The sequence below is a fragment of the Nestor notabilis genome, unplaced genomic scaffold (genome assembly GCF_000696875.1).
Source record: "Nestor notabilis isolate BGI_N333 unplaced genomic scaffold, ASM69687v1 scaffold6599, whole genome shotgun sequence".
Classification (NCBI taxonomy): Eukaryota; Metazoa; Chordata; class Aves; order Psittaciformes; family Psittacidae; genus Nestor; species Nestor notabilis.
In genome coordinates, this window is record NW_009942286.1 from 24283 (window position 1) to 44387 (window position 20105).

Sequence of the window (20105 nt, forward strand, 5' to 3'; positions counted from 1 at the left end):
ACACAGAGCTTGGACTGGTCAGGTTCCCTGGGGATGAGGGGCAGGGAAGGAACATGCCCAGCTAAGCCCAGCACATGCTTCTGAGGATGAAAGCCAGCACACACCCGCTTGCTGCACAGAGCTGCCTGCTAACATGCTCCAAACCTACCCAGGACAGCAAGAGCTGAACAGGGCTTCTGCACCTTTTGCGGCACAGATGCCCCGGGAAGGAATCACACCTTTATTGCGGGCTGCCTGCTGCCACAGGATCTTGGCAATGTCACTGGTCCAGGCCTGCTTAGTCTCAGCTGAGCTGGCTTGGAGGATGTAGGTGTCGCTGGACTTCCGCCTTCGGAACCAGATCTCAAAGCGTAGGCCACTATCTCCAGAGTTCTCTGTCAGACCAATGTCTGCTGTCTGCCAGAAGGAAGAGCAAAGCATCAACTGGGGCTCCACCAGGAGCAGAAAGAGTAAACTCTGCCTACACCCTGTGCCAGAGCTACCCTCAGTTCAGCAGATGAACAGGAAGGAGCCTGAGGATCTGTACAGGAGTAGGTATGATGTGGATGCTGCTGAGCAGAGACAGCCCAGGCAATTCCCAGTGCTTCACTCAGTCTGCACCACCTCCCTGCCATGCACACACTGCCTTTCCCTTACATTATCAGTCCCCTCAGAAGACCTTGGACCCACACCTCATAGCACAGAGCAGGCCCAGGCATTCAAGTGTGAAGTATTCCATTCTGGATTCACTGCATGGCTTGGAGAAAGCTCAGCAGTGGTGGCAGCAGCTTTTCTGCTGAAGGCGCTCCTGCTTCCCATTTCAGAGCCATGTGTCCATGGGGAAATCAGCCTTGGACACCTCCTGCACAAGAGGGAGCCGCAGGGCTGCCCTTACCTTGAAGGAGCGCTTGTAGATGTACACGTCAAAGCCACCCTCAATCCTCTTGGGCTTGCTGAACAGGATTAGGTCCTCGAAGAGAAAGACATGTCGCTGGCACTTCCTACGGCCCAGCCAGATGGTGAACTCATCCTGCCGCACTAGCTGCCCCTGCTCCTTCAGGTTCACCTGGACACAGGGAACATCCTGGTAAGACCCCACAGGATCAGGTCTGGGCAGCCCCAGATAGCAGGGTCCCATGTGGCTGCGGTAAAGAAGTGTCAGCTACCTGTCATCTTAGGAGGGCTCCTGGAAAAGGTGGGGCTCTGTGGCATTGCTGAAGGCCACATCAGGCTGAAACAAGTGGCTCAGAGCTCGGGGGAGAGTTGTGCCTTTCTCCTAGGCCTAACCTACAGATGACCCTCTCCTGTCATGCTGAGAAAATGTGTGACAAACCTCTGGGTGACAACTGGAGGCAGCAGTCAGGGCTTTCTTTTTGGGGAAAGAAAAGAGCTGAAGAGGAAACGAGTCCTATCAAACTCCCAGGAGCACATTTGGGTCAGAAGCCAGTCCCTCAGTTTTTCCTGTCCCAGATCCACCTTATTCCACCCTGAACCCTGGAGTTTCTCCTCCTCCAGTGCTGCACTTCACATGCCTCTCCCTCAAGTCCCACCTAGTTGATTTTGGCCTACTCTGGGCATCAGCATCCATTTGAATTCCTTCTTGCAAACTGCCTGACCCTCTTATCACCACCTCAGAAGAAATGAAAGCCCCAAGGCAGCCTGCAGGATGCCACCTGCAAGGGCTGCCAGGCTGCTCCACCTCACCAGTAAGCACCAAGGAGCATGTTGTGACAAGCAGCTCACCCAGCAAAAAGTAACAGCATCCACACTGTCTGTCCTAACAGATCAAGGAGACCTCCAGCCCTGCTGTTCCCTTGCCCTGTGCCTCAATAGTCCTCCTATGCTGTTCTGGCATCCTGCTCACTGTAGGAAGTTGAGGGGGGGCTCAACATATGACCCACAGACCTTAAGTCTAGATAAGGGGGAAAAGAGTGGTTTTACCCCCCTGGCAGGGGAAGACACTAACGTACATCACAGTCACGGATGGCATCCATGGCCAGGAGGTCGTTCCCGTGCCGGAGCTGAAACTTCACCATCTCCTCAGCAGCACGGAGGTATCCCAGCTCCTGCTCTTGTGCCTCGCTGCACTCTTTGATCAGGTCTTTCAGGAGCAGGGCATATTTGCTCATCCGCTGGATGGGTTTCAGCAGGTAGGAGGCCAGGTCCATCTTATCCCCAAGCTGCACCTGCTTGAACTGAGAAATGCAGCAGAGTGAAGGCAGCAGCATCCGTGGAGCACGCCATGTCCCCAGGCAGGCACTGACACGGCTCTTCTCACTGCGGTGCTCTCTTTGCTCTGCAGGGTAACGCAAGGTCCTAGGACCAGTGCTGTGCTCCTTTCCAAAGCACTTGCTGCATATCTCTGCCCCTGTCCCCCCCTGCACACTTGTGCAGAGCTGTGCCAGGAAAGCAGAGGCAGTGCTAAGCATGCCTTTAGCAGGGAAGTTGGACTTGTTTAAACGGATCAGGGACCCAAACACAAAAAGCAATTGCGATGCAGGCAGTATAATCTACCTTAAAGAAGATATTCCCATGGCTGGCCAGCAGTGAGTCCGACTTTGGCTTGTTCTTGCTATACAATGCGTACATCCCAAACTGGTCTTTCTGCAAAAGAGATCCCCATGTGAGACTAACACCTGCCCAGGACACAGGCATAGCCATGCCCTGGGTTGATTAGTCTAGTGCTGCCTCCCCAAGCTGCACCAAAGCCTCCTATGACATAAGGAGTGACTTTGTTTCAGGATTGACTTTGCTTCAAGTTCATTAAGAGTCAGGGAATGCTCTTGTCTTCCTACTCCTACAATAGCTAAGACTTTTTAATCCATTGTCCTGTTACTCCTTGCACCTTACATTCCCCACAGATGCCATTCACCTGGTAGCAGCAAACATGCAAGAAGCAGCTGAGCTTAAGACCAGTGGCCCGTGCTTTTCCCTAGCAGCCCTTTCCAACAAGAGCAGCAAGTCTGTACCTCCCCACTCACTGAAATCACTCCACACAGACACCAAAGACAGAAGACAGGGTAAGGGATACCCTTGCATAAGCAGGTGGGCTCTAAGGAGCAGACGCTTTGCCTCCCTGGCACTGACTCTTGGTAGTGAAGAGCCACAGGAAACAAAAAGCATCTGCTGCTGCCTGGGCTCAGCCTCACAGCGCCATCCCAGTCCAGCCTAGCATTTGAGCTGGTGATGGACAAACCAACCCAGTAAAGGGTCCTGAAGAGAGCCACAACCCACTAACATGCAGGTGAGCAGCCAGATGTACAGGCACTGCTGGGCAGAGGAGCCACGCAGGTGTCTCAAGGAACCCAGCCCTGAGGATGAGGTGCTGATGCCTTACATGTCGGAGGAAGCAGTGGCTGACTCGCAGTGGGTGGTTGCAGCAGCTCTCCAGCTCCCGCAGGAAGTACTGGCTGTGGAAGTCATAGAGTTTCTCCAGGTTCCCAAAAATGACGCTGCGCTTCCCACGCAGGTCCTGGGGGAGGTCCAGGCGCTCCATCTCAGGGAAGTAGCTGTCGATGATGTAGCAAAGCGACCTCACATATTCGCGCTCCGTGGTTACCATCTCATCGATGATGTGCCGCAGCTTGCTGCAAGAGGAAACACTCAACCATGAAGAGGCCCAGCCTGCAACAGGGCTACAGCAGTCACAGGGCCCGCAGACCATAGGACTATCCCTAGAGAAGCCCTCCCCGAGACCCAGCATGGAGATGAGGTGGAGAACACAAGCCATGGACACAGGTGCTGCTGGGCTTCTGCTAGTATAAATGAGAGTGAGAAACAAATCTTTTATCACTTGGTCAGCAAACAGCAATTCCTAGCACGGGTTGCTCCGCACGTCTCCAAAAGGATTGCTCTTAGGTACTCGAGGTTTCCACTGTGAGGCAGTGCAGCACCAAACATAGCTACTCAAACGTGTGCCTGCTTTCCCTGCCTCTCAGCCTTCCTTAGGCCAACTCTTCTGCCTGTTCAGAGGACCCAAAAGTGGGACTGCCACAGTACCCATGGTCAGGAGGACTGCTGCATCACTCCCTTGGGAAGCACAGCAGTTATTTTACTGTCTGCTGGTATTCATCCCCTGCTACGAGTTTTCATGACACATGGTAGGGTATCAGAGACCCCTTTCAGAAAGGGATGTCCCCAGCCCTCCCATTCAGAGCAGTGGCAGTGGAGAAGGTCTGTGGTCCCCCTGCACTCATTTCTCATCTCTCTGGAACTGGAATCCCAGACTGGTTTGGGTTGGAAGGGACCTTAAAGCTCATCCAGTTCCAACCCCCTGCCATGGGCAGGGACACCTTCCACTAGACCAGGTTGCTCCAAGCCCTGTCCAAGCTGGCCTTGAACACTGCCAGGGATGGGGCAGCCACAGCTTCTCTTGTCCACAGCTTCTCTAGGCACCCTCTGCCAGGGCCTCAGCACCCTCACAGGGAAGAATTTCTTCCTAAGATCTCATCTCAGTGTCCCCTCTGTCAGGTTAAAGCCATTCCCCCTTGTCCTGTCCCTACAAGGCCCTTGTCCAAAGCCCCTCTCCAGATTTCTTCAATCTTTTCCAGTGAGAGCAGCTGAAAGACCTGCCTGGTGATCCCCTTTCAAGCACAGTCCCCATCCCTGGGGTCTCCATAGCTTAGCCATGCTGCAGTCTTACAGCAAAGTATGTAGCTGGAGCTACAGCTCCATCTATCTGCCTTACTCCCAAAGTAACTGTCACTGCAGAGCCCTTCACATCTTTGATGGCTGCCTTTTCAACACCCTGAGAACCCGAGCACCGAGTATCATGGCCACTTACCTGCCCCAGCTCTTGGCTTCTGACACTGAGAGGCAGCCCCTCGGTCCCTCCTGCAGCAGGCAGTCTGCAGGCCAGTTGTGAGTGCCTTGCTGCCGCAGAGCGAACGTCCTGTCCACCAGCTCGGTGCTGCTCACCTCCAGCCCCTTGATAAAGACACCAGTGTTGCCATATCTGGCCGGCTCGCTCAGTGTCCTCTGGCAGCCCGACCATAGGCTCTCACCACAGGGGAGGTCAAAGCTTTGGGCCTTCCGGAGCATCCTCCTGGGAGGCAGCTTCCCAGAGGCTGCAGTAGATATGCAGGATGGCTTCACCTCTGGGGTTTCTAATATACTCTCCAGGTTTAGCTTTTCTTCAGGCAGCTTTGGAGACTTGGAGGCCCCACTGGCAAAAGAAACTCTGCTCTGAGGACCAGGGCTGAGAGCGGCTTGGCAGGCGAGCTCTTCCCCACCACTGACATCATCAGGGAAGCTCAGGGAGGGCAAGGGCACTTTCTCCTTAGCCCACCCCGGGGAGCAGTTGGGCCTGTTGTAGCAGTGCGGTGTGCTGCAAGTCCTGTCCCGGTGGGACCTGGAGGTGGCCCCCTCGGAGTGCCTCCAGTGGGACAGGCTGCCAGCCTGGGGCTGCTCCCCCAGAGCTGGTTTCTGGTCTGACAGCAGAGACCTCCTTGTTCTTAAGGCTGCTTCGAGTTTCTTTTCAAAAACCAGCTTGGTCTCCTGGCATTTAGACCATGCAAACTTCCACTGCTTGAGTCCCTTGTCACTCTTCAGCTCACATGCCAGCTCCTTCATCTCCTGGAACCGGGCATCGCTGATGTCTGGGTGCTGCCCCTTGTAACTCTCCAGGCAGTTGATCACACCCGCACAGTGCTCAGCAGAGCTGCAGTCCTCCATGCTGATGCACGCAAGGTGCCGCATGCCCTCCAAGGCCCACTCGTATGCCTGCAGAGCAAGGACAAAAGGCAACAGCCAGTCAGAGGGGCTTGATGAAGAGTAACTCTAATTCAGTGCCTCAAGACAAGAGAAAGGATCAGTGTGTGGCCACTACAGTTCCTCGAGTGTGAGAGGAGGGGGGGCTGCTATTGTGAATAGGGCTTTAACAATTCAGCAAAACAAACAGCTCCTTTATGCAGAGGGCTTCAGCTGTGCTGGCTGCTCTGCCACAGCTCCACCTTCCCGACAGGCCCCTGAGCACACCACTGCAGGGCACGTTTGTCCTCTCTGGGCAGGGGATCCAGGGGAAGCTACTACCAGAGCTGCAGGCTGCACACCTCAGTATGGCCCTGCTCGGTATAAAACCTGGAACTTGCCCTCCTCCTTTGCCCAGCCATTCTCACCATGGAATGAGGTCGAGGGGGCATCAGTAAATTGCAGGGAATGGGATTGCTGCTCCCCAGGCCATTTCCCTGGAGCTGATGGCACGCAGAAGCTCGGAGCTCAGTGAGAGCTGGGCTCTGGATAATCCCAAGTGCTCTGCCCCATCCTTACAGCAAGTAGGAATCAGAGACTGTGCAAGACCAGTTGCAGCTTGTGCATCTCCTGTGCCTGCTGGCACCCGTGCAGTGTGCCATGCCTTGCCAACCTGCCTGGCTCTGCTTGCTCCAGCACTACATGCTTGTGCTAGTGAGTCGACTACTGACCTCAGCAGTTTATTTCTAATACTCTAGGAATACTGGAAGCAGTTTCACAGGGCTTAGCTCTAGCAGTGGTACGTCTGCTGGCCTTGCTAAAACTGCTCTGCCATGTCAGTCAAACAAGGAGTGGGACAAACTATGGTCTGATGTGACAGAAAAGGCAGGAGTGCCTTACCACAAAACACTGTGCACAAAGACCTATCTGTCACCAATAAAAAATCTGAACTGCTCAGGCTCATAAGACACTACTTTCTCTATAATGCAGGGATGATGACAAGCCCCAACTCTAGAATGAATAAGATGTCACCACTTGCCATAAGCCTGACCAGGAAACTTTACCAGTTGGTGAAAACAGCTATTTGTTAAAATCAGATGCACAAGGAAGGGAAAACACCCAGGACAGACCTGCTTGGCGCCTTCCACCAACTGCCCAAGATCAGTGGATGTGCACAAACACCCCAGACTGCCCTCAAGGTAAGCCAGACCATCTCTAGTACTTGATCTGTCAGGTTCCAAGTACCTGCTACGTTTCTGCAGAGAAGCGACACTTGTGCTTTGTGCCAGGAACAAAGTGCCTACCGTTAAATAATTTTTCAACAGCCTTACTGTGGCAGCCTTCACTCAAAGAGCTTAAAGCACTTATTTTTATGCCTTACACACCAAGAATATCCATCCTAGCTTTATGCAGACATGGACCAGACACTGCATCCCCCTCAGGGACGCAGTGGTCAAACAGTCACTCTGTGTTGGTGACAGAGGTAGGGAGGGCAGGAGGTGATTCACTGACATGTTGCCCAGCCTCTGGATGGGGGACAGTTATGAGAGCCAAGCACCTCTGTACGAGAGCTGAATGCCAGCACATGAGGGGTAGCCTGCAGACTGAGCAGAGCCACTCTAGGGACAGCTTCCAGAGGAGCTCCCACAGCCATTCACACTGCTCTTTTGAGCTGCAGCTGCATGGTGTGTGTGCAGCCAACCCATTATTCATCCAGAGCAAGGAGCTGCTTCAGAAACACCAGCAGCTGCTTGGGGAAAATGCTTCTCACACACCCCTATAAAACCACAGCACAGGACAACCAGAAGAGCAGCAGCCCGCTCTCTTACCATCACCCTGCCTAGGGCAGCAACAGGCCCCTGACCTGCCTCTCTCTTCATCCAGCCTTTATACTTTAGATAGACACTGACACAGGTTGCCCAAAGAAGCTGTGGCTGCCCCATCTTTGGCAGTGTTCAAGGCCAGGTTGGCCGGGGCTTGGCGCAACCTGGTCTAATGGAAGGTGTCCCTGCCTAAACCAGTCTGTGACTCTGTGATTCTATGACTTGCCCACTGCTGGCGGCTGGAAGGAGGGTGCAGAGGCAGAGGACATGCTAGAACCCAGTGAGAATCCACATTTATCTGGGGTGCAGACAGATACTCTCTGGAAGCAGAAGCACACAGGGCGAGGTGAAATGCTGAGTGTGGTGGAGCCAAGCAGATCTGCACAGCAGTGACAGATGGCCTATTTTGCTGTGGGTTTTGAGCTGCTCCCTCCAGCTGCACACAAACCAACACCAGCCCCTTCCAGCTCTGTCCAGAGCAAGGGCTGGCTGTCAGGGTGGGCTAAGGGCATGTCTCACCTCTCTGGCTGTGGAGGTCAATGGGTAGTCTTGACCAAAGGCTGTATGCTGGCTTCATTTCACTCACTGATAGGAAGAGATGAGCTAAAAAGGCAACACAGGACTCTGGAAGAGGGTGCTGAGAGCTGTGTGCAGGAGAAGCAGATCCAGCAGGCCAGCCTGGCCTTTACAGCAACCAGTTGGGAAGGGAGCCACCCTGTGAAGGCCTTCTCCAAGGCTGGGGACCTCACTTGCATGCACAGATGGTACAGAACGAGAGGAAAAGTATCTCCTTTTATTTCTAGGAAACACTGCAGATCTGCATGTGGCCACAGTTTGGAGGAACTGGGGCTGCAAACCACAGAGGAAGGCAGCCCTACCACCTCTCATTTTCACATAGTATCTGTCAGCACTCGGCCAGGGCTCCAAGGGCTGCACAGAAATGACTCTAAACCTCGATGGCATTTCTTCCAGGCCCAGTGCCTGTCTCAGGCCAGTGAATAGCTCAGCTTTGTTCCCTGCACAATGGGAGCAGCCCTCCACACGCTGCAGCTTGCTTGGTAACATGCTAAATGGCCACCAAGGCTTTCTCCAGTCACATCATCTGCTTCAGCTGCCCTTTTACCACAAGAAATACAGCCCTCTCCAGGGACCGTGTGTGCCTTGGCAACCAGCGGGGAACACCCTCATGAAGGCATGAGTATTGTGATCATCTGTGTCCTGGTAAGGTTACTAACCACACTCAGCCAAGCCAGGATACTGCCCTCCTCCTGTGGGGCCTTCTGGGGGCAGGCAGCCCTACAGCTCCTCTGCCAGGCCGCAAGAGGTGCTTGTATAGAGGAGGAGGCACCTATGTGCAGGGAAGCTGAAACTTCCCAACCAGGTCTGGAACCAGGCAGGAAGAAGCCTGTACCTTTGCTTTTGATCTTTACAGACAAGTTGCTACTGAAACTCTCAATTACAGGATTAAAGACTAACATGCTTCCTGCACACACAGGGCTGCGTGAGGAGTCAGGAACAGGTTGGTCCTGCCAGGCTGCCCAAGAAGGCAGGGGCTCCTCAGAACCTGCGGTGCTATAAGGAAGAGCCAAGGACTTCCCTGGAGCATGGTGCAACCCTCAAGCCCATCACCTTGTGTTGGTCACTGTTCATTTCACCACTAGCAAGGCTTGCAGTGCATTGAGGACAGAGGCTCCTGGGGTCTCTTGTCTTTGGCACCACTGAAGTGCCACCTGAAATCACAGACCAAGAGAAGCTGCTCAGCCCTGGCTCAGGGAACGTTTCCAGCACTGTACAGAAAGACTTCAGGGGCCCTGGGTCCTCACCTCAGCCACCGCTCAGATACTATACCTCACCAACTCAAACCTATCACAAACCCACCAGATTCCTCTCATACTCAAGGGCCTCCGATCTCTAAGACACCTTTTGGGTAGCCAAGACAGGAGGCACACTCTGCATTAGCAGACATATGCCATAAGGGGCAATTTCAAGCTGGGCTGCCTTTATCCAAACCTTCTATTTCATCTCTCCTTCTGGGGAGATGATGACTGTAACTGTATTTTTCTTGTCACATAGGAAACTGGGTGTCTGCACGGAAACTCTCTAACTTCCTGCAGAATTAAAATGCACCCACCTAGGTGGTTGACTAACTACTGCAAGAAAGTTTCCTTCTGAACCTGAAGCGACTGCACAGAGGATCTGAGAAAAGGGTGATGAGAAGCCAAGACTGATCCTGATGCAGGCAGGGATGCAACACAGCTGTAGGATAATGACTGAAGCACAGCAACAAGACAGACCAAGTCCCCCATCCTTCTGCAGCAATGTCCCTGGACTGCAAACCCTTCACTTCCTCTCAACCCAGAGAGAGAGAAACAGCATAGCAGTTGGGAACATGCCAAGGAAATGGAAAAAGAAACCAACATCATCAAACCAAGCCTTGTCCTAGCTTGCGTGCAGCTCCTGTACACAAGCTGGGCTGCACTCTGCTGTTTGTTAGTGAGACACAAATAATGGCACATCTTTGTGGCAAGAGACAACTGCACAACTCCCATTTAACAAGACCTCCCACCACCATGTTCACTCTAACTGCACTTAAGCCATGAGTTTGGAGAGCAAGACAAGGTTGGCTTACAGCAAAGGAGAAAGAATTGCTGCAGCCAGACAAGGCCGAAGCATCACAGGTACTGTTGTGAACTTCCCAACAAATGTACATGGTGTCATTGTGGTGGCACTGGCTCCTGCAGCTGCCCTGCTCTGCCAGAAGCCCGAGGTCTTGGCACTGAACCCTGCGGAGCCGAGACGCCAGTGAAGAGCAAAGAGTCACAGGGCACTTATCAGAAACTGAGTCCGAAGTAAATGCTGCTCTCTTGCAGGAAAATGCCTGCTCCTCTCATCACAGACACTCATTTGGGCTTATTCCCTCTGAAGTCCGGCATGGCTTTAGGCCACTTTTGTAACTGACTCCTGCCCACAACACTCATGTGTCCCTTGTCAAAGGCTGCTGCATGCATGCTAACAGCAGGGACCTGTGGCTGACGACTGCCTTGTATGCTGACAGTTCAGAAAGGCCACAATTAAAAAGCCATTTTATATCAAAATATACTGAAAGCGAAATTACCCAGGCAAAAAAACCTTACTGTCACAAGGGCTGTGAGCTGGCAAACACTGACAAGCCTCTTTCTCTGCTAACTCATAGACAAAGTTCACTAGAGCAGAAAGTGGTTGTCTCACCACTCACTTGGATCTGCTTTGGGCTTTCCTCAGGCTCCCACCAACCCATACCAACAGCACCCACGAAGGAAAGAGCAGGGAACTCTGCAAGACCTACAGAGATGCCCCTGGCAAGTTGACCAATTGGTTAAAAGCACACCTGATCCTACTTTCCCATCCGTATAGAGGGGGTCCATACCCTGCTGGTGGCCAGCTCAGTGCTGTACATTAACATAGCCTATGGCCAGACTGCAGCAGAGCCCATGCTTCAGAGCATCATCTTGGCTATGACTATTCACAAGCAAATGCTGCTAGCCTGAATACCAGATTGAGAAGCCCTGGCAACCAGAGTCAAGGCGGAGGGGAAGGGGCCATGCTTCACATGAGAACTACTGAAGTTGCAGAGATCACCCCGACTGGGTGCAGGCCAGATCCCCTCTCTTAAACAGGGAGAGAAAACATCCCAACCAACCCCAAATTCAAGCAAAATTCAAAGCAAGCCCCAGCCCACACACAAGAGCTTGGGAGAAGTGATGCCTCCTAGATGCTTTTTCCACATCTCTGAAAGCCAAAGCCCCTGCTTACTTGTACCAAGATGTGTAGCTCCACGAGCAGGCAGCTACACTTGGACAGACAAGAAACCCTGTAATTTCAGAGCACAAGCATTTCAGCTAAGCCACCAAGTTAGAAGTATCTCCTCTGTACACTGAGGTTCACTGTCACTCTCTTCCCCACCCTGTAGCATTCAACTTTTCCGAACTGCATTTGAAGCCCTGCCAGGGATTCATTAGCAGCAGAAACCAAACAGATCACAACTGAGTCCTATGCAGATGTAGCTGGTTAAATCTCAGCTTTAAACACTGAGGAAAGGACTCATCCTCTTGAAATAAAAAGCTGAACCCTTCCTGAGCTGCTGTGTAGCTCAGAGTGCCCTCCTTCTCTCTCCAAGAGAGGAGAGACCGTCAAAATCGCCTAAAACTAGCTGCTAAGGAAACCAAACTTGACACCCTGCCTTCGCCTTTCTGCCTGTTACCAAGTGCCAGATGCTGCACAAACCCTGTGGGAGGGCAAAGGATGAGAGACAAACACAAACTCCTCTGATTTAAGCATAAGAAAGGAGAACAAGCAGTTACCCACAGCTGGGCAGGAAAGAAGACCAAGGGGTCAGGGAAGCAACATGGGTCAGGGTTAGTCTTGTCATGCCACAGCCCAAGCACCATCAAAGGATGCTTATTAGAGCAACGTGCTTGAAAATCGTTCTGCAGCAGCACTCTGGGTGAACAGCACGAGAGCTCAGAAATCCCTTCATTTCCCCTCAGGGCAGCCAAGCTTGACAAGTCCAGGAGAGACTAGTTACAGGAGAATAGAATTGGATAAAATAGGATTGCACATGATTTCTGCTCTCTTGATGACAGCACGAGGACCCCAAGGGCAAATGCGGCTGTCTGTGCTGGTGCTGGCGTTCAGGACGCGTGCCTGCCTGTCTGAAGTGCTGCAACTGCCAGGCAACACCTAAGGAATCTCCATTAGGAACAGGCTGACTCCACTGGTCAAGGTACGACAACCCCTGCTGCAGCACAGTTCAGAGCTTCCACCAACCTGCCTGTGCCAGTTTCACTACGTATCTATGTAAACACCTACACATACGCATATATGACACACAAATGTATGTATTTGTGTGTGTGTGTGTGTGTAGAAAATGAGTACCAGCAAGTGTCTGAGATTTGCACTCCCCACAGCTCCCACTGCTCTGCAGCAGCACAAAACTTCCCAACAGCAACAGTGTGCAGTGTCCCCCTGGTTCTTCCTTTTTGCCTCACAGTTTTTGGGTAGATTTTGCACTGATATTTCTCTCCCTGTTTTTTCTGTCCCACCAAGTGGATTTTCTCAGTGTCTCAAAGCTCTGAGTCCAGAGGACTAGGGCTAGGTTTGCTCCTAGCACGATCAGAAACTTCCATGTTTGTCTTTGCTGCAAACCAGCCTATTCACCTTTGAGGCACTGACTATTCAGCAGCTTTGTGCACCCACAGCAAAGCTTCTGTCAGTGGAGTCTGCTCACAACCCCTTCTTAACAGAATAAAAGCAGACCCTGTTTCACTGCTTTGGTATTATCCTCCCTCCTTTCTAATGCTCACAGCGACAAACTCAAACCACATGCTAAAACCCATTTTGGCCACTGTCCTCTCCTGCTGTTCCTATCAACTGGAATCCGGTGGCTGGTCCTTTACTTCGTGACACCTTACACCAGTCACTATAGAGTCATGCAACCACAGAATCCCAGAATGGTTTGGGTTGGAAAGGACTTTAAAGCTCATCCCCCTCTAACCCCCTGCCATGGGCAGGGACACCTTCCACTAGACCTGGTTGGTCTGAGCCCCATCCAAGCTGGCCTTGAACACTGCCAGGGATGGGGCAGCCACAGCTTCTCTGGGCAGCTGAAGATTGACTTACACATGTTGAGTGTAACTCATTGATAGCTGAGAAAACAGAAGATATGAAGAAGTGAGTCTGTGAATTTAGGAGTGCTTGACCACTGCCTAGAAAAGGAGGAGGAGGAGAAAGGCAGTGCATTTTAAGGCCAGGTTGGACAGGGCTTTGAGTGAGCTGGTCTAAGTGGAAGGTGTCCAGGGAGTTGGAACTGGATGAGCTTTAAGGTCCCTTCCAACCCAAACCAGTCTGTGACTCCCTGATTTTCAGGCTTCTTTTGATGAAGGGGAAAACTCACTTTGGAGAGAGCCAAGAGCCTCATATTACCAGATTAAAGATCAAGCCATGGCAAGATGCATGAGTCAAAGCTGGCAACTTGCACAACAGCAAAAAATCACTTATCAGAGACTAATACCGCCTCTAGAGTCTTTTTGCATGCTTTGCTTTTCCATCTGTCCCAACAGCCGCATCATTACACTGTGCCAATACCCCACTGTAATAACACACCACAGGCCAGCAAGGACAAGCTGGGCTGTGTAAGTGTCTCCCCTCTGCACTGGCTCCCTTTAACGAGGTCTTTATGCTCTGCTGGGGATTGTGAAGCCTCCAGTGTGCCCTTGGGCCAGGATGGGGAAACATAGATGCTTTCTCTGTAGTCTCCAATTCACACCCTTTCCCCTGTGACCAATTTCTTATTATTTATTATTCAGTGATGGGATGGGATCTGTCTGCACTGCGGGAGCTTGGGCCTTGTGGAGCTGCAACCCCAGTTCACCTTTGGGCCTCCCTTCTTCAGGGTAGCTGACAAAGCTAGAAATAGCTCCCCAGTTCAAGAGCACACTAAGATGTACTTGGAGGATGCAAACCCCAGGGAGCAGGCAAAGGAGCCTGGGCAGAGGGAGCGGGTGTTGGGGAGAACCCTGTCCATATGTCCAGGGCTTTGATATGCAGATGGAAGCCATTGTGAACTTCAGCCCCATCTGTACACCAAGGGGAGCTTAATGGCCAGATTGCTTGAACAGATCTATTTAACTCCCATGACTAAAGGGAATTCCAGCCTCCAGGAGGATCTGAGCATCCAGATGGATGCCAGCACACAAATATGCAGAAAATCTGTCACACGGCATAGCTCGTCTCCCAAGATTAGAGGGAAAAAAAAGCACCCAAAACTAACATTTTACACACATGCACCGTGCTGGGGTCAGCTGAGAGAAGATCTCTGCTAGCATCGTATCTTGCACATTAAGTGCAATGCACTCCTCTGCAACACGAGCTGGGAAATCCCTAAACCTGCTGTGAGGAAATGCTGCTTCCCTGTCCTTACTGCCTGGCTGCCGGTGTCACGATCCTGCAGGAGATTTGATCCCACCCGATTTACAGAAGGGCAGTCCCAGACTTCCACACACCTGTCAGCTTTATGCTTATGGGCAGCCAAGGACACAGAGGAATCAGAATTGTTTAGGTAGTTAAAGACCTTGAAGATCATCAAGTCCAACCATTAACCTGACACTGCCTAGTCCACCACTAAACCATGTCCGTAAGTGCCACATCTACATGCCTTTTAGATATCCAAGGGTTGGTGATTCCCCCACTTCCCTGGGCAGCCTGGTCCAAGGATTGACAGCCCTTTTGGTGAAGACTTTCTTCCTAATAGCCAGTTTAAACCTCTGCTGGTGCAGCTTGAGGCCATTTCTTCTTGTCCTATCACTTGCTCCTTGGGAGAAGAGACTGACCCCCACCTCACTACAACCTCCTTTCAGATAGTTGCAGAGAGTGATAAGGTGTCTTCCCCCGCCCCAGCCTTCTCTTCTCTAGGCTAAACACCCCCAGGTCCCTCAGCTGTTCCTAATCACCCTTGTGCTCCAGTCCTTTCACCAGCTCTGTTGCCCTTTTCTGAACATCATTGAGGACGAAGGCAGAAGGTGCTTTCAGTACATCGAGCATTGCCCCCCCACATATACAGCAGTGGCAGAACGCGCTGGATTCCTGGGATCAGGAGAGACAGTTGAATGGTGAGCATCCTCCATCCCAGAAGATGCTACACACTGGTCACCTCCCCTAGCCTCTTCTTCCTGCTGTGCCCTCCAGTGAGGGAAGGATTCAGCCAGCACAGTAGGAGGCAGAAGGACCCCAGACAGACAGATCAAAGCTTTTATTCCCTGCACAATCCACAAACACATCATACAGACATCATAATACACTACAGCAGAGCCTGAGCATCCTCCATCCCAGAAGATGCTACACACTGGTCACCTCCCCTAGCCTCTTCTTCCTGCTGTGCCCTCCAGTGAGGGAAGGATTCAGCCAGCACAGTAGGAGGCAGAAGGACCCCAGACAGACAGATCAAAGCTTTTATTCCCTGCACAATCCACAAACACATCATACAGACATCATAATACACTACAGCAGAGCCTGAGGTGCTGGGATGTGTTCAAAAGCATCTCAACCCAAGAACCCCTCACCTACAACTGCAATTGTGCTTGGATTTAGCACGTGAAAAACACCAATTAATTCACTGCTGCCCTGTAACACTGAGGGAAAAACTTCTGCACCAGTCTCACACTCATGTTGTGTAACCAGAAAGGAGTATCCAATGCTAGTGCTACCATTTAACACTCACCTCCTGTCACAGAGCTTGTGGGAGCTAAGGGCACTGCTGTGGTGCCAATTTAGCAATAAAGTCATTGATGAAACACAGGAGAAAATAACTTGGGTACCAGGAGATCTAGCAGTGAATTACTGGAGTATTCCTAAACCAGAACAGTTTCCAAATCGCTGATTTTGCAAGACAGAAAAATACATGAGAGTTGTAGCAGGTCAGGTTTAAATGTCCCCTTTGATGGGAGAGTAAACTTTAGAGGCTTATTAACCTTGCAGGAAGACTTCTCCAGCTAAAACCTGGCAGGAAGGAGAAGGGAGAGATTTCACACATTAACCTTTCATGAATCCTGCCAGAGGATCGATTTTCCTACCTGGAGGCTCATTCCCCCAACTGCTCCAGGCTGTGCATGAAAAAGGACACCCTTGAAACAGGAGAGCAAACCAGACTAGATGTCTGTCTAGGGGCACAACTTCACAGTGTAACTGAGGAAGGAGAAAGATGAGGCAGCTGCTGTCAGGCAGTACTGAAGCCAGACTAGTGTCTTCCCCTGAAACAGTTTTACCGCATAGGAAGTCACAGCATACGTTTCTCTCTGTTGTACTACTTGGATCTTCCTTCATCATCCTGCACCCGTAACCAGGTGAAAGCTGTTACTGTGAATGTTGCACAGCCCATCCCTGGAAAAGTAAAAGCAAATCTCTGCACAGAGGTAGAGAAAGAATAGCATGTTAAGCCTCTCCCAGAGATATTGTTATAAGCCACAGCAAACCCTCGTTTGCTCAGAGGTGCTGGGGCGCAAAGCCATGTTCTGACCTGCACAAGACTGCTAGCAAGAGACAAGCATTGTGGCACAGCGACCTGCACCTCTGTTCACAGTAAGCACACCACAGTAGGACACACCAAATGCTGCTTTTTCCACTTCGGCGCTAAGTTCTACTCTCCACTTCTTCAAGCACATTCCCAATGCAGGGAATCATAATGACCTTTCAGTAAAATTAACTCTCAAACTGTGCCAAACACCCTGTGATAGGGAAAAAATATATTTAAAAAAAAAATAAAAATAAAAAAAAATTTCACTTTTAGGTCACAGACACCAGGATCCTTTCCAGCTTCCCACAGACTAGCATTCCCAACCCTTCTTCCCTCATCAAAGGCTAAGCAAAAAGAACCATCAATAATTTATCCTCTGAAGGGGACTTGATTTTTTTTGTTTTCCTCAAAACCATCATCTGTGACACTGTATATCAGCAGAAATGAAGCACAGCAGAAAACACGGTATCAGCAAGTTGCTGCTCTGAAGCTTCTGGGGAGAAACGAGTGGTAATGATACCTGTGGAAATCAGGTAATTTAGCAGGCTCTGGATTTCTGATGTCACACCTAAGTTCACCTCCATCTCTTGAAGCTGGGAACACAGTGCCAGCAGGTCTCAGTCCCTCCTGGGACAGGAACCCAGCAAACCTTAGAGCAGTTGAGGAGAGCAGTCCCTTCTTCTGCCATCCACAACCTTTAACAGGCGTCTGAGAGGTCCCACCTGTCCTGTGCATACATCCAGCCAGTCTGGAGGCAATGAAGTCCCAGCAACAACTTCTACCTCAGTTAAGTTATGCCCCCTGAAATGATCATGCAATAATAAAAGGAAAGAGGGACAGGCACTGCTGTGTTACAGGCAGCACAACCCTGAGATCTGGGGGGACCAAGCAAAGATGCTCAGAGCCCACGGGGCTCTCTCTGAGCACACAAAAGCTGCACACAAAGCATTCTGATTCATGCTGGATGCACACAGACACACACAAGCAGCTGAATGAAAAGCCTTCTCTGCATTGTTCCAAACAGTCACAGTACAACTCACACGTCAGCCGGGGCGCTGGACACTTGGTACTTACAAGAGGGTTTGCTGTGTACATCTGCTGCCGGAGTCAGGACGGGTGTATGTGGCTCAGAGGAAAGGTGCATGGAGATGTGCGGTCAGGTTCTCCTGCCAGACAGGCCTGGAGGAGTGGGAAGAAGAGTCCCAGCCCCTCTTTGGGCCCCAGAGGCAGCAACACTTGTTCACGGGATGGAGTGCAAAAAGGCTGGCATTCCTACAGCAGCAAGGACAATAGGGAGGAATGAGGAGGCACTGCCATAATCAAATGCAGGCCAGCTGGCCCTCCCCCAGGAGGGGCAGGCACCTCCTTCACTTGCCAAAGGCTTTGTTTTCTAAGCCACAAAGAACAAAGTGGCTGAGCAGGAGAAGGAGAGCAGAGGAGAATTGGCTGTGGAGGCAGATCCATTTGTGAGCACAGGTAACCCACTCCTGGAGAGATGTCAACACAGATGGAGAGGGGTTGGGCAACATTTTGCTTGCTCTAAGTGGAGCTTGGAAGCAGCAGCAACTTGTGTGCAGCAGAAAGAAGCTGGGGACAGCTGGAAATCACTACGGAGGAACCAGAATTAGCACAGGCTGGTGCCCAGGGGTTCTTCGAGGGAAGGGACCTGCAGGTGGCAGAGAATGCCACTGAAGGAATGGCTCATGGAGCAGACCCCACAGAAATCCCAACAAGGGAAATGTTGCCATTTCTCAACCAGCCTCACTCCACCACCAGTCCTGAGCAGTGGGACTCGGAACAACTTCCCTCAGAAACCAAATACAAGGCAAGAGCCTATGCTGCAAGAGGCTCCCAGGCCAGTGTAAAGCAATGCTCATACTTTTCCTGAGCACCAAAAGAGGCAACATCTTGCACAACAGCCTGATAAGCAGGAAAAAGCCCCTGGAGCTGCCTCAGGCCCTGCTGTAATGATAGAGGCAGTTCAGCGTGAGGCTCTGGGCACCACATGACTGCAGGCTGTAGGGGATGCAGGTGCTGAACTGGGTGATGGGACTCTGCCTTTTCCTGTTGGGTCAGTGCCTTCTCCCCGAGTGACTTGTGGCAGCAGCATTCTGTGCCTTCACTGCTGACCTTCTGCAGCACTGGTTGTCATTCCAGGGCGGGCAGAGCCCATGCTGAGTGCTTCAGCACATTAGACACAACACTGAGTTAGGTGGCTGCAGTCCTGACAGGGCACACAGCTCTCACATGGACCATTCCAAGCCTGTGGTCCAGACACTTTGCTGATGGTAAAGTCAACAGCATGCGGAGATCTGGATTATAAGACTCAAAATCCTGGAATGGTTTGGGTTAGAAGGGACCTTAAAGCTCATCCAGTTCCAATCCCTTGCTAAGGGCAGAGACACCTTCCACTAGTGCAGGTTGCTCCAAGCCCCATCCAAGCTGGTATTAACACTGCCAGGGATGGGGCAGCCACAGCTTCTCTATGCTCCCTCTGCCAGGGCCTCAGCACCCTCACAGGGAAGGATTTCTTCCTAAGATCTCATCTCACTGTCCCCTTTGTCAGGTTAAAGCCATTCCCCCTTGTCATGTCCCTACAGGCCCTTGTCCAAAGCCCCTCTCCAAGTTTCTTGTAGCCCCTTTAGGCACTGAAGCTGCTCTAAGGTCTCCCGGAACTTTCTCCTCTCCAGGCTGAACAAGCCCAGCTCTCTCAGAGTGTCTCCAAGCAGAGGTGCTCCAGCCCTTGCAGCATCTCCATGGCCTCCTAGGGACTTGTTCCAACAGCTCGACACCCCTCTTGTCTTGTTGCCCCAGAGCTGGAGGAGTGACTTGGGAAATAACTTCACCCAAAGAAAGCTTGAGAAAGGAAAAAACATGAAGGCTGACAAGGCAGACAGGGAAAAGAGGGGCTTGCTCTAGCTCCTCCTGGCAATGATGGTGTGCTACGGCAGTGTTACTGGCTTTCCAGTTCTCTCCGAAGCACCATGTGGCACACCTGGTGCCAGAACCCAATACAGTCTTTTAGAACTGAGTAAGCAAAGGACAGCGGCCAACCCAGGCTTGAAGCCACAGGAAGATGGCAGGTCCCTGAATATGCCCGCACTGAATCTGTGGTACTGAGAAACAACCCTCATCCTACTGCCAGAGATGGGGAAGGCAGCTTCCCCCAGAACCCCTGCCTCAGCCCAGACACCATCCAGCCCTCATTAGGCACCAAGAGCTCCTGCCACAAAGGAAGCAGGACAAACAGAAACATCCAGCTTGGCATCAGTCATGGCTTTGGGGAGGGAACCCTGCCAGCCAATGTGCAAGCTCCATGTGGTCTGGCCCAGCTCAGCCTGCTTCATCACAGGGAGCTTAGACAGGCCATCAGGAACTGCCAAGCAGTGAAAAAGCAGTACAGCCTTGATGGACCATATGGGGTTGTGCTGTGCTGTCCCATAGGCCATGTCAGCACGCTACAAAACCCCTGCCCCCCACACAAAGCAGAAGGGCTAGCAGAACAGAGCCTCCCATTCCTAGTAGTCAGTGAGGTACATGAGATGAATATGATGATTCCTGTGGTGGGT

General features: G+C 51.7%; 1 protein-coding gene across 1 annotated transcript in view; it reads right to left on the reverse strand.

Moving 5' to 3' along the window:
• Nucleotides 1-20105, reverse strand: part of PLEKHG4 (pleckstrin homology domain containing, family G (with RhoGef domain) member 4) — a gene marked incomplete at its 5' end in the record, with an annotated part of 52862 nt that overhangs the window by 2212 nt on the left and 30545 nt on the right. The window contains 6 exons of the mRNA XM_010021316.1: nucleotides 219-396; nucleotides 875-1045; nucleotides 1950-2174; nucleotides 2494-2583; nucleotides 3317-3566; nucleotides 4763-5700. Coding sequence (XP_010019618.1) covers nucleotides 219-396; nucleotides 875-1045; nucleotides 1950-2174; nucleotides 2494-2583; nucleotides 3317-3566; nucleotides 4763-5700 — 1852 coding nt within the window. The remainder of the gene's footprint in view (nucleotides 1-218; nucleotides 397-874; nucleotides 1046-1949; nucleotides 2175-2493; nucleotides 2584-3316; nucleotides 3567-4762; nucleotides 5701-20105) is intronic.